This window comes from Ylistrum balloti, unplaced genomic scaffold (assembly GCF_031769215.1).
Source record: "Ylistrum balloti isolate Yb309-2 unplaced genomic scaffold, AGI_CSIRO_Ybal_v1 Utg370282, whole genome shotgun sequence".
Classification (NCBI taxonomy): Eukaryota; Metazoa; Mollusca; class Bivalvia; order Pectinida; family Pectinidae; genus Ylistrum; species Ylistrum balloti.
Window position 1 is genome coordinate 918,489 of NW_026782216.1, and position 15,005 is coordinate 933,493.

At 32.5% G+C, this 15,005-nt stretch overlaps 1 protein-coding gene across 1 annotated transcript in view; it reads left to right on the forward strand.

Moving 5' to 3' along the window:
* Positions 1-15,005, forward strand: part of LOC132552861 (probable E3 ubiquitin-protein ligase HECTD2) — a 36,917-nt gene that overhangs the window by 4,167 nt on the left and 17,745 nt on the right. The window contains exons 2-5 of the mRNA XM_060217051.1: positions 2,102-2,508; positions 4,397-4,499; positions 10,621-10,710; positions 11,055-11,116. Of these exons, the coding sequence (XP_060073034.1) occupies positions 2,102-2,508; positions 4,397-4,499; positions 10,621-10,710; positions 11,055-11,116 (662 nt within the window). The remainder of the gene's footprint in view (positions 1-2,101; positions 2,509-4,396; positions 4,500-10,620; positions 10,711-11,054; positions 11,117-15,005) is intronic.

Sequence of the window (15,005 nt, forward strand, 5' to 3'; positions counted from 1 at the left end):
TGGAAAATTATGCAAGGATAATTTGACCCTGACCTATGACATGTGAAAACTTATTCTCAGGCTCATTTGGTTGGTGGAAATTGAAGTCTGCTTGTTTATATATTTGAGTCACAAATCAGAAGTAGAATAATTCTGATTGGTTCTGTGATTAATGATAAAGATGAGATCTCCAACTGTCAAGTTTTTATGTTACTGGTTTTCTAGACAATCCATTTCTTGACCAACATAATAAAAAATATAAAACCACTATACATTTCAGAAGTGTAAGTCACTTTGATATATATCATAACTAGGAAGTATTATACAATATTGATGATGCTGTTAAGAAACATTAAATTAAAAGGAAAACAATATTTTTTTGGAACCCGTTAACAAACTGTGGTTGGAGTTCCAATACACATATATAATGCATAAATTAACATCAATTATCAATTAGCTGTGAAATTCATGAAAATTGTATAGCCTTCTACTATATATGTATCATCAAAGTCATATTCTCAGTATACATGTACATGTGTAATGAGATATCAGTTTTACAATCTGTTTATGTTTCCTTTTTATTATATTCTCCTGTGTTGGACAAGTGGTTGAAAGAGTACAGGAAAAATAATCATTCTTTCTCATCTAGGAGCGCTCATGATAACAGTGGGATTTTAAACCTTAGGAAAGATAGTAAAGTCTCATATTTGTGAACATAATAATTTTTTCCCTTGGATTGAAGACTCACAATCTGACACCCCCAAGAGCTAGGATGAAAGGGGTTTTTTATTAATCATTATGTTGAATATGATAGAGAAACTTTTGGAGTGTGCTTTCTGATTGTTTTAAAGGAACTGTCCATCCACTTTTACTGTCATGGTTCCATATATTAATCACATCAAAATTTCAAATGAAACAGATATACACCAATTTACATGCATTTGTCCTCAAGCAAAATTATTAACATTACTGACTCTTTCCCCAAATGTCCCTGTCCAAGAAGATTTGCTTCTGTCTGTAACAATTTGGATACAAAATGAAATAAATCAAATATGTCACCTAGTGATATCCTAATTCATCACATACAGTATTACATTTCATAAACTGCTACTCAGATGGCTCATCACAATTTGCATCTCCAATCAGCCAGGAAGAATTGTTACTATGTTTGACAAAAGCAGATTATCCTGGGGCTCAGCTACTAGACACTCCATGTGACAATACTCATTAGTTATTAACTTATCCACGTAAATGGCAACTGAGTTTTAGCTTTAGTGCAGTATCTGTCATTTGTCCACCCCAAAGGGCAATTGAGGTTATGCTGTAGCTTGACACCATCATCTTTCCATCTTTCGTCATCTTTTCCTTTGAAACAACTTCTTGATAATCATGAGGCTCATAGCCATAAAGAACAACCAAGTTTGTCCAAATGTGTGACCTTGTCCCACTTTTAAGTGCTCAAAAGGGTTTAAATTAAACATATGACCCCAATGTGACCATACTCACTGTTAGCATATCCACACAAAGTGCAACTGAGTGTTTAAATCTTTAAAGGACTTCTTTTCCATAACCAACAGGCCATAGAAAATGATATTGGGTCAGTAGTATCCTAGGATAAATGGTTACAAATTTTTTATAAGGAATGCCCTTTACCAAGTGATCTTGAAGGTCAAAGGCATCAGAAGTGTTTAAATCTCAAAGCAACTTCTTCTCTAAGACCAATAGGCCCTTGATATTGATATTAAGTCAGTAGCATGCAGGGAGGAAGGGCACTACTAAATCTTCTAAATGAATTTCCTTACTTCTTTATCAAGATCACATGACAGATGTCAAATTCATTCAAAGTTTTTAACAATTTAAACAATTTCATCTCAATAACCAACAGGCTTAGAGTCATGACATTTAGGGACAGGGTCATGATATTCAGGTACAGACTGGGATAAAAGGCTATCAAAATATTTTTATTGCCTTCATTATTTACATGAACACCAAAGTTACCTAGATGATTTCTTCCTATCAAGTGACTTCTAAGTATAAACTGCAGAACAGATAAGTTACACAGGCCTCTCATTGTTAAGTTATTTTCACAAAAAAATTAAATTAATCTGATTTGTTTTTTCAGGATAAAAATAAGCAGCATGGACGATTAAATTCTATTGCAAACTTTTTCCAAAATCTGGGTCCAAGTCGGAAGGGTAAACATCAAAGAGATCTGTCGCCTGCTGATAGTCAAAGTTCTTCGTCCAGCCTGTTGGAAAATACTTCGGGAAGCAAGACAGAGTTACCTCCCATTGACAGTCAAGGTCACTTGACCACCACATCTTCTAGTCGGCCAGTGTCCTACCAGTCTGATAAAAGTGGTAGTTCGGCTATACTGAGCCCTGGACGTTCACATCGTGCTCCATCTAGTTCCTCTACAATAACACTAACTAGTAGCATCCACAACACCAGTAAGAGTCGACTTAGCCCTAACCCTGTTCAGAGCAAGATCGCATACCCTGTTCGAACAAAGACAATTGAACAGATAAGGTAAGTGAGAGTCTGTCCAGAATCTGTCCCTTGCTAATACAAAATTAACCTTTTGGTAGCACACCATCAATATCCCTATCAACTTTTGTTCCATAATGATGCTGGTCTGTGTTTGTCTGTATTAATTAAAAGGTCCATGGGACCAAGACATTTAACTCTTATTCAAAGGAAAGGAAGGTGGGCTGATTTCAAATCAATGATACTGTATAGCAAATTATTGTGGCAAGGATGAAATTTTCACAATATTGTGGGGAAGAAATGTGATCACAAATATTTGATTGGTCAAAAAGGAAGATACATGTAAATTTCACCGGTGACATAAAGTGCTAATACAACTGTTGTCTTGTCAGTATCATCACTAACTGACTCAACAGATTCAAATTATCAAGGAGACTTCTTCTCAATTATATTTGTATGGAACAGATTAAATGATATGTAATGCAGATTTATTTTTTGTGGTGAAAACTTGTAATAATAAAGGTAAATCATAAGGAAATCTCCTTCTATCAAACAATTACATTATTGAAATTAAAATTAGGAAGCATTTTCGATTCACAAAATGTTCATATTTCATTATTTTCAGGTAGTGAAATTTCAGTCTATCTAAGTTTGATTTTCATGATATGGATGAAATTTGTGAAAAGTTACAGTGTAGCATTTCTTGAATTTTTTCTGTACAGAAACAGGATTAGATGTAAGTAGGTAGGTTATCAGTATCATTGGGTATGAGTTTATATGTTGACAGATATGTTTTTATGTTAATTCATACATATACAGAGTTATAGGTATAAAATGAACTTGCTGTTTCACTCAAGGTTAATGTAAGGGGACGTTGAGATTATTTCTTCAAGCTGTACTAAATAAAGAAATTTCTGCTTATGTGTTGAATAAAGTGTTCAGGGGTAATGGTTTGAAGAAATAAATAAAAAATGACTCATTTAAACACTTAAAACAATTGGTTTGCTGACAAATCAATTTGTCAAGACTTTTAATGCAACATTTTAGGCATATACTAGGACATGTAAATACAAGCATCCTAGTCAAGCACTGTTAGAAAGCAAAGGAAAGGCTGTCAATATGTCCTTACTTCATAAAAGAACAGCCCTTGTCTGACTGGCAAAACTGATTAATGCAATCAGCCAAGTTCTTTCCTATGAGATACTTGTGAGTCATATCACCTTAAACTGGAGAAGGGAATCATGGAGAATATCATGTTTTTGTAATATATGTCCTTGATTCCTTCTGTCATTCTGTTACCTTTGTCTGGACTATTCTTCAGTGCTGGTCACTGGAGCTTCACACTTAGGTTATGGATTTAATATGGTAAGGATATATGCATGTATCAAAAATATGTTACCCTGACCTATATTTTGACATTTGACCTACATTAGATAAAAAAAATTGTGTGGGCTTTATCTCCTACACTACTTGTCGCTTCACATAATCTGGGTACAGGTTAACTGTGGTTGTTGTATATCAAAAATAGGTCACTCTAATTCTTACATTCAATTTCACTTTTGGTGTTGGGTGGGGGGGAATATGGGACTGTAATTCACAGAATGGTCTTTTTCACTTCAATTTGGTGGTTTCCATCTTCAAATGTCCTAAGCTGTTGTAAGGATGTCGAAATTCTTGAAATAGTTCTGAGACAAAACTATACACTGATTAAAGCTGTAGACAATTATAGATCATTTTTAAAATTAAACATCAAATGGATTATCTCCGCAGTATATTTGCCTTGATGTCAAGAACAAATTAGAACAAATAGAATTTCAAGGTGTGTACTTTGGTAGGAATTTGAAAATAAATCCCGGTCCAACATGTAGTGTATCTGGTCATCAATTATATCCTGTCTAAGTCTCGCTGAGTTTTTGTGTCAATATTTCAGAGAGGATATCAAGTATGCTAAAGAAACTGGAAATTGGAAAGTGGTCCTGGAATTTTATTCAACAACATTTGATTCCTTTGTGGAAATTAATGCTGTATTCAAGGTAAGTGTAGCATGAGGCAACATAAAATGCCAATGCTGAAAGGTTACTGTAAAGATTCTGGGAAGGATTATGATGTTTGTTATAAAACTTCTCACATCAGTTACATGTGATCATACGGTTTGCTGTGACTTTCCGAAAGAACTACTAAATATTTCAAAAAGAAAGACCATTTGTTTTCTCAGTGAGATATTGAAATAGCAGATTAATTACATATCAGATACAGAAACTTCTTCAAGCAACTTCTTTTACAGAACCATAAGACCTGGATACATGATATCTGGCAGATTTAATATAAAATTTCTAGAGATGAATACCTTCCTTGGTTGTAGAAATCCACTGATTTGTTTGTTTTCTCAGTATTAAGTACACTTTGTAGAAATCCACTGATTTGTTTGTTTTCTCAGTATTAAGTACACTTTGTAGAAATCCACTGATTTGTTTGTTTTCTCAGTATTAAGTATACTTTGTAGAAATCCACTGATTTGTTTGTTTTCTCAGTATATAGAAATCCACTGAGTATACTTTGTAGAAATCCACTGATTTGTTTGTTTTCTCAGTATTAAGTATACTTTGTAGAAATCCACTGATTTGTTTGTTTTCTCAGTATTAAGTATACTTTGTAGAAATCCACTGATTTGTTTGTTTTCTCAGTATTAAGTATACTTTGAGTTATGATACAGCGTAATATCTCATACTTGAATTAAGTTCTTCATTGATTTCATGGTAACTTAACTTTACTTATATCTTACCTCTCTTGAGCTGTGTAACTATCACATTCTGTTTCTCTTCATCATCAGTCTTTCTTGAGGCAGCTTATGTCAAGGTCATTCTTAAGAACAATTAGGTCATACTTCAATTTTCCAAAATAATTTCAAGAGTGAAAATTGCCATTTTTGTTAACAAATTATAAGTCAAAATTTATCTAGGTAATATGGATTTTTTAACATTAAATATGATTTAATGGCTTTATTAATATCCAGGTTTGTAAATTGATCTCTGTTAATGATGATGTGCTTGCAGTAATAATGACAGTACAATTAGTCTATATATATATGAAAAATTAGCACAATCATAGCCAGATCTATCAGTTGTTGTCAAAAGGATCAAATGATTTATGTATTGTTAACTTAAACAAGGACCAGTAAATATCAAGGCCTATTACAGAACAGTCTAGATGGCCTGGCAAATGTTCCGAAAATTCAGGCCCTGGCAAAGTACAATTAAACGCTGATGGAACCCTGATTCCAAATATCATTTTCATTGTATAATTGTTAAGAAATATATACTGACATCTTTCAACACTTGCACACAAACTTTAACATTACACTAGCCACAAAAACTTTAGTTCAAACTATTTCAAAATACAGGGTTTCCCACAAACAGATTCTTGAATAGAACTCCCAGAGGAACCCAGATACTAAATATCAGTTTCAAAGTATGATTATAAAGTGATGCATTGATATCTTAAATTTTCTTGCACCAAAATCCTAATGATTAGAAAAAAAGGCTAATGCCAAGATGACAAGTCCTCAGTTTTCTTTAAAGAGGCGAGCTAATAAAACATCTGGATGGAGATTGGTGACAGAAATAGAGTAAATGTTGCAGAATATTTTAATTATTAAAATCAAACATACCACCAATATTTTATATCAAATGAGATTTTTTGTTCAAATATGTAGTGCACTGACTGGCTTCGTAGAAATTGAATTTTTATCATTTGTTCTTGTGTCTGCAATTCATATATTTGCAAATGTTGGATAATAGTACCACTTGTTCATGAGTAGTCAGGTGAAGCAATGTCTTAATGGATAAGAGATGTTGTGTTCCTTCGAGCAGTTGGGGTCCTATTCCCCGATTAGGTGTGCCATACATCAAAGTTATTGACCTGCCTGTCACAATTACATAGATTTTTTGCAACACTCTAGTCTCCTTCCACTTTTATAAAACCCTACGTGTGCTCTTTCTCAGCAGGAGTGATTAATATAAGCTGAGAAAATGTGTTTTAATGAAACTTTAATTTGTTTTCGAGAAGTGTGTGGCTAACTATCCTATCTAGTTTGTATTTCTCAAGAAAATGACATAAATGACAGTCCTATGCTGCATCAAGTTGTATCCTAGGGTACTCTAATGGTGGGCCTCCCTGATTATATTCAGTCAGGTTCTGTAAGGATGTATTCCTTGATCCCTCAAAAACCCTTGTAGTTCATGAGACTGTAAATCGAACCAGTATGTAATGGAACTGATAGCCTCAAGCCTGTTCACTCTCTCTCTCTCCAGGCAATTAGTTAGGATTGTCTTAGTTACATAAATACATATTATAATTGTATTGAATTCTCAGTGTACAGTAAATAAAGAAAACAATAGACTGAGAAACATGATGGGTTGTAAGACATGAGTGCTTTCATTTTCATCTTCAGATGTTTTACAAAGGTACATTTATATATACATTCATAGTTTTTATTGTTTAATTACTATAAACTTCATTCAATTTACATAGATTAATTTCCAAATAATATTCATCAACCAATTTGTGTTCATCCTTCTTATTGGCTTGGATGAAAACATACTGAATTTCTTGCCGGAGAAAAAGACCAGAGTACCAATTATAAATTTCAATTCAATGGTTCATGTGACACGTATTTTTAAAAGGCAATATATAGTTTATTGACAGAATAGTGTTTAAGCAATTAAAAAAAAAATGAGATTTATAGCCTGAAAAAGTAACGTAATTTTTACCTAAAAGCGTTAACAATTAAAAATACTTTTATTAAAAAAGAAATGCAGAAAGAATAATTAGCAGAAGTCTTTATTAAGGGTATAATCAATAAATAGTATGGCTTCTAGGCTTTTCAATTTCAGTGGAGAATAGGAAAGATTCATAGGAAATGTCTGTACATAGCCATATTGTTTTATCTGGGAAATGTGACCAATTGGTCACAGTGTTCAGCTTGTATGATAACTTTCATATTTTGTGAGGTTTTGTGAAATATCTTAAATAATTGATTTGCTATTTATATCTTTGTGTATACGACAAGTATATAATAATGTGCAAATATTGACAAATATATTTTGACGTAAATGACTGGAAATCCAATACACAAGAAGTTATTGTGTAGACAACTGTTGTTTAAACATCATGACATTTTAGAAAGGTAACACATTCAAATTATATTCTGCTTTATATAAGTAATCAATGATACCTATACACATTTATAATACAGAGTATTGATCGTGTATCAGCCTCCGGACTTAGGACTCTTTGTTGGGTGGATGTACCGGGTGGACTAATGATAAAATGATCAATAAAAAGCAGGATTTTTCAAATCAATAGCATTGTGTTGGCTGTGACACCATATTTACGCAGCTAGATCTGACTACGGGTTCCAGTGCTGGAACTCTGTACCTGTGATTGTCGCTAGGTACTGGTTACAGTATACATGTAAATTACTGGCAATTAGAGAATACCAGCCAACCTGCTATTTATTGAAATTAATTTTTTCATTGTCAATCATAAAAATTACAAAAAAGTTGTGAAGAAATTGATAACTCATCTGCTTTATGTATGAATGAATTCATGTATTTTCATGTTGTGTAAAAGAATTATGTAATTGTCAATATATTTTTTTCAATGTCTATCTTAAAATTTTAACTTGATTTTCTTTTTTCTTAACATTTTTTATCTGTTGTTTCCAGCATTGTTAAATAGTTGTGAAATAAATTTTTGGGGGATAATTTCAAGAATATTTCATAAAAATTGTTCTTTTTTTTTTTTTTTTTAATTTTTGTTGCTGCATTTTTGTATGTATCAGAATATTTAAGATCAGCCAGAAACTTTGTTTTAGATATACTGACTATTGTGTCATTATTTACAATATCTAAAATCTCGTATATAACATATAGATAATGATAACTTCATTTATACTAATGATATAGATTATGTAGATATATGAAAATATATTTTGAGACATTCATACATATAAAAAGCCATATTATGTTATATTATGATCAATAGTATTCTGTCTTTTACTGCAAACATGTCTTCCCACAACAGGTGAGGAGAGGGGGATATAGAGGGTTGAGAGATCAATCCCCCCACCCCCCATTTATTTTACTATCTCATTTTATCATGGGGAAAACATTTATCTCAAAGTTGCTCTGGAAGCCAGAGGTATTGAATTCTTATTAGATGGTCTCTATGGTAATGTCATATTTCATTTTCATTTTCATTCACAATACGTGATATGAAAACAATAACAAAATACAGACAATTTCATCAACAGGATTCAAATTTGCTGAAACTAGGATAAAATATGAGCAAAAAAAAGATTTACATGCACATTTCTGAAAAATTACTGATAATACCAGGTGTTCCAGAAGGGTAAATTTTGTCTGCTGCATTGACGACATCTGTCGTGTAAATCTTTGTGCAGATGCAAGTGAAGCAGAGATCAAAAAAGTCTTCTTGATATGTGTAATATCAAACTATCCAAACTTTTTTTCTGTTTTTTTTTTTTTTTTTATTGTTAATTTTTCATTTAAAGCTGTAACAAAAATAAAATCTAATGGTTTCCTTTTAAATATCATACATGTATATATATATATATAACATTTGTATGGCAGAATATATATACATTTTTCATTCGTGCAATAGATATTCTGTCAAAGATGTGATATATGAGAAACCTTGACCTCTTTCAAAAGAAATACTTGCTGTATAACATGGCAATCTCATGAGAAAAATTAATTGGTGGCTTCAAGGGGTTGACCTAACTATTTGATGAAATGAATATATAATGGTAGAGGTACACAGGTTTTAATGAATAATTGATCGTTGCATGTTCAGTACTAATTAATGTAGAATATGAACTATTATAAATACATGTAGGTAGTTAACACTAAAGGAGTAAGGATGAATTTACTGATGCATGAACTCATTTCAGGTTAGTGAAGTTTGTCAAAAGGTCGCAGTTCAGAAAATCTATATCAGAAAATGATTGCTTTGTTGATTAATATTAAGTGGCTGTAGTTTCTGGTTAATAAGATTTTCTTTTTCCTACCTACTCTTGGCTTCAATAGTTCAGTTGGTACATTGATGGCCTTCTATCCAAGGCGTATGGCTTGACAATCCTACTTTATGACAGATTGTGTTTCTCGGGAAGAAACGAAAACAATATACTTGTGTACTTTTGTAAGACATTTGATTCTACCTATTCTGTCAAATCCCGCCTACTCTGTCAAATCCCACCTATTCTGTCAAATCCCGCCTACTCTGTCAAATCCTGCCTATTCTGTCAAATCCCACCTATTCTGTCAAATCCCACCTATTCTGTCAAATCCTACCTATTCTGTCAAATCCCACCTACTCTGTCAAATCCCACCTACTATGTCAAATCCTGCCAATTCTGTCAAATCCCTCCTATTCTGTCAAATCCTGTCAAACCCTACCTACCTATTCTGTCAAATCCCACCTACTCTGTCAAATCCCACCTATTCTGTCAAATCCCGCCTACTCTGTCAAATCCTGCCTATTCTGTCAAATCCCTCCTATTCTGTCAAATCCTGTCAAACCCTACCTACCTATTCTGTCAAATCCTACCTATTCTGTCAAATCCTACCTATTCTGTCAGATCCCACCTACTCTGTCAAATCCCACCTACTTTGCCATATCCTACCTATTCTGTCAAATCCCACCTGCTCTGTCAAATCCCACCTACTTTATCAATTATATTTAAATAATATTCATGTAAACTTAACATTACTTAACATTAAATTTGACTAATAAACTTACATGATATCTCCTTTATCTGAGGGCGGTCAAGATGGAGCTTTCTCGAACTTGATATATATATTTTTCTGAGGTCCCTCATTTCCACATGATCAGGTTTTGATGTTGACATAAAAATGGTGGACATTTTATCATTTTTTGTTATTTGACAGTGATAATGTTTAATTTCAACATGTCTCTGGTTCTGTATAAAAAAAAAATGTCCAGTTTAAGATTCAAAGTCTCTAAACTAGACAGTGACAAATTGTTTATTTCAGATTCAAAGTCTCTAAACTAGACAGTGACAAATTGTTTATTTCAGATTTAAAAATTAATGTAATAATTTTTTCTTTACAGCGAGATCCAAATAAGGAATACAAGACACTTGAAGAGTCTGGCCTAAAGTTAGAATTGATCAACTTTGTCTATGACCTTTTGCCAAATCTGGTAAGTGTACTTAATATTTATGTCATAAGATTTACAGCACAAAATTTTGTTGTGTCTCTTTTGTCATATTCTTGCTATGCGTTGTTTTATTACAATAGATACCGAACACATCGAAATCACTAGAACTATTACACAAAAATTAAGGAGAGGGCTTAGACCTGTCAGTTCATATAACTTGTGCCAACCCCTTGTCTATCTGCCACAACTTTAGATGATCATAGGTCTGGTTAAGGGTCAGAGGTCACATTTTACAATGCAAATTTGTCATCTCTGACAGACAATTTCCAGTTTACATGATATATCTGAGGACCAGAGGATAAAAATTCTCGATCTTACTGTTTCAGCCTCAGGATATCCAAAAATGTGTGCTAAAATCCATTATCAACAGCTTGCTGAAGGACAAAAAGTAAGTGTTTCAACAGTCAAATGGTTTGGTTTATTTAGTCATTGGGAATTACTCAGTTAAATCAGGTATGTATCATAGAGTAATTAAATTTCTCGGAAAATTATAAACGGAGCTGATGATTTTTCACCTTGTCTTTTATATTTGTGTATTTTTTTTAATGACTTTTTGCAAAAAAGTACAAACGGAATTGATGTAAAAAATCTAAATAATTTTTTTAGTTCAATTTTAAAATAAATATCAGTTCGTAAAATTCACAGAAGAAACAGAACTTACAAAGAGAAAGTCTATCGACTAAATTTGAATCCCGAATACATTCTTGTCAATTTTTTTTATCAAGTAGTGCTTTAAAGAACATGTCAGTGTGTTTTGATCAAAAGGCTATTAAATTCCAAAGGAATGTGAATAATTACAAAACTGCTTGTTACAATATTTCTGTAGTATAATCTTCTTCATGCTAACCACATTTAAATTCTGTATTAGTATTTCATTTTGTCTTTTCCTCCCACTCTTTTTGTAAATAGATACAAAAAGTCAGTTGTACCAAAATATGTATTGTTACAATATACTGTAGTTGGCAAGGATGAAAAAAGGATGTTATTTAAGGTTTCAAAATGTTCTTGAAAAATAAAACTATGTTTTGATAATACCTAAACCCATACATTTTCATGGGTCTCAATTTTTGTGACTTTTTTATTTTATCTTTCGTTTTGTGGAGGTTTGAGGTCTTTTATTAATACTAACATCACGTTGCTCAATGGATTTATTTGTACTTATGTTTGGGTAAAGAGTACCCATGAAATCAACAAAAAAAAAAAAAACCATGAAAATTTATAGTTTTACAGTATATAATTGATTTAGTGTTATCACATTGCTAACACATTTTTTGAAATGTGTTTTAACCACTTCAAAGTACATCAATCACATATGGTGTGCTTTATTTTCTGAAAGCCTATCTAACAAGGGCAATTTTTTATGAAAATTCTGCATTAGAAACACATTCTGAGAGCCTGTCAGTGAAGCATTATGATACAATAATGTCTCCAGTACATTGGCGGTATCGTTTGTAGACAACAAAAATAGGTGCTTAGAAATAAAATATTAATTCTCCTACTACTCTTGAAAAGAGTGGTATTGATTTCAGCGAGGTTACCATTACTCAAGGTATCTGCGTAACCTTACTATCTAAGTTGTAAGCCTATTACTATAGGCAGGCACAGAGCTCATTAGTTAATCGGAGGTGGTCATTATATTGTAATGATTTTCTGATGAATACAGACACAAGATGTACCTGTACAAGATAACACACTTTACTTTTTTTTTCTTCATTGTCTGTACCATCTTGCAAACTGAACTGCGATGTAAAAACCACATCCTTCACAGCACATTAATCAATTGATCTAGAGTCATATTCAAATTGTTTTTTCTAGATAAAACTCAATAAAGCACCATGGATAATATCAGACTTCTTTAATAGGTCTAGCTTAAACATCTTACTTAATACAGTCAGCAGTAATCCAGTGCTGATCGATAAACCTACCAATTACTTTACCTGTACAATACAACGAAAAATGGCATTAGTAGAATTAGCCCATCCATATATGATGTATCATACCTTTTTTTTTGTTCTGTTATTCATAAAAGTATTCACCAGAGAAGGTGATATTTCCCTATAACTGAAGGAAGTATCACCTTATCAGGTTAAGAAATCCTTGTATTCACCTGAAAACAGGTCAATAAATGTTTTGTCATATGACAATCTGACCCAAGCTTCTGATTGGTCAAAAATTGTGGCTGACAGGTTGATTTCTGGATACTGGAGTCACATGACGGTGTGTAATTGTTATATTCACCTTGCATGCACAGTTTAAGTGTAACATTGCAATTTTTTTAGATCTATGAGAAGTGATCTGACCTTGTAAAGGAAAAATGACATTTAAATGATAAATTATTTTATTTATTCATCAAGAAGCCTAGTGTTTAAAAATACAATTATTTACTTAATGTCAGCTTGGGATGGGTTTATATTAAGACAAAGAAATCAGTCTTTATGTAACTCAAGAGACCGTTGAAACAGTTGTGTTAATTCTTGTTTTAAGTAAAAATTGATAGATTTATGTTTTCAACATTTGAAGTTTATTGCCTACATATTAATCTGAATTCTTTTACATGTAATCATCATACAAGTTTGTGCATTCTAATCTATACACATTATCGGATGGATACTCAAATATCCTGCAATAAATCCAGCAGAGTCCTAATCATTTCTTAATACTGTACTCGGAGTAAAGGGATAAGCATATTACAGGACTATTATACTGCATTGGTTTATAATCTTCTAGATATCAATATTCAATACTAATTTCATGATCAGTTATTAAATACACATCATCAATTCATACTCATTTATCATTGCTTTTGTACATGAACTGTGAAATAGTTTGTGTTGTTTGTTTCTTGCTTTATGAAAATGATGTTTCCAAATCAGTAATTTGGATCTGTTACAAAGAATTTTTAATGTCTATAGATAGAATACCACTCATTAAAGACATTCATTAGGCTGGTAGTGGTAAATTACCTCTAAATGAATATTGTAACAATATAAGATAATAATTAATCTAATATCAGGATTGTATTTATAAATCTCTGAGTCATTCTTGAAATCATCTTTTGGGCAATTTTGGCATCAATTACAGTAATTTATTTTATTTCCTGACAGATAATTCCTGTTGATATAAAACAAAAGAGCATGTTTAAGATGCTTACAGCTAAAATAGCACCCAATATTTTATTCTAATTTCAGCCAGATATACTAAGAAAATCGTCTTTCAATAAATAAGATTAAAAAGTTGACAAAGTTTCCGATTGACTCGTCGAAGTTTTTCGGTACTTCACTTTGATATATTAGTATTATTTTTCCTACTTGCCACCAAAATGGCTCTGATAAGGCTAGGTAGATAAGTGTGAAGGAGAACGTGCTTTGATGACTTCATGGCTCAGTGAACAAACATAAGAGCTAATGCCAGAGAAGTCACCACTTGGCCTAGTTTCTTATCCCTCTATATTATACATCCTTGTCATAGCTAGTGTATGAAAACCCCTATGTAATTAGGAATTTTCCTCCTTTCCTTAGGTTTTATACAAGAGGTGGAATATTTTTGCAATAGCATACATATATTTATTTTACAACACTCTGGTTTCAACATAGTTGATCATATTTTTTATAATATAATATAAACTTTATTTATTTCACAACAATTGCGAAACAAGTTATGTCAACTTATACTAATCACTCTTGTTGGCCCGGATGTAAGCGCGCGAGGGGTCATATTTCTTCATAGACAGGGGGCAACCTTAGTGAAGTCAGTCTGGCGTTGACCTAAGCAAAGCTCAGGTGTTTAGTATCTGAGATGCATGGTTTGACACTTCTCATCCTTTGCAGTTTGTTTCTCAGCAAGCACGTGAGAAATCAACCAGTCTGTGCTGTTTTGAATGTGTCTTTGGGCAAGACAATATACCACGACTTCTCTGCATAACATTGTGGGCCTTCTGTATTTAACGTGATACAGTCACCAGCTACTATAAGGAGATCCCATCTTAAAATGAGCCTGGCAGTTCACATTGTGATTAACCCAGTAAACAAAATGACATCATAAAAATTTTAGTCTATTATTCTACTACATCGTTCATTTAATAACAATATAATTTGACTTCTGTGTCATCTCTTCAGAAGGCTCCTTCAGGGTCATCCAACTCAACCTAGTTTAATTCAGAGAAGATGCTTTAACCCCTTCCAGGTAGCTTGTAAAGTGAATGACTATTTTTGGTAACAACTGCTTGCTTAGCCACCATGAACAGTAGACATACTGTAGTTTTAAGATCTTATTTACAG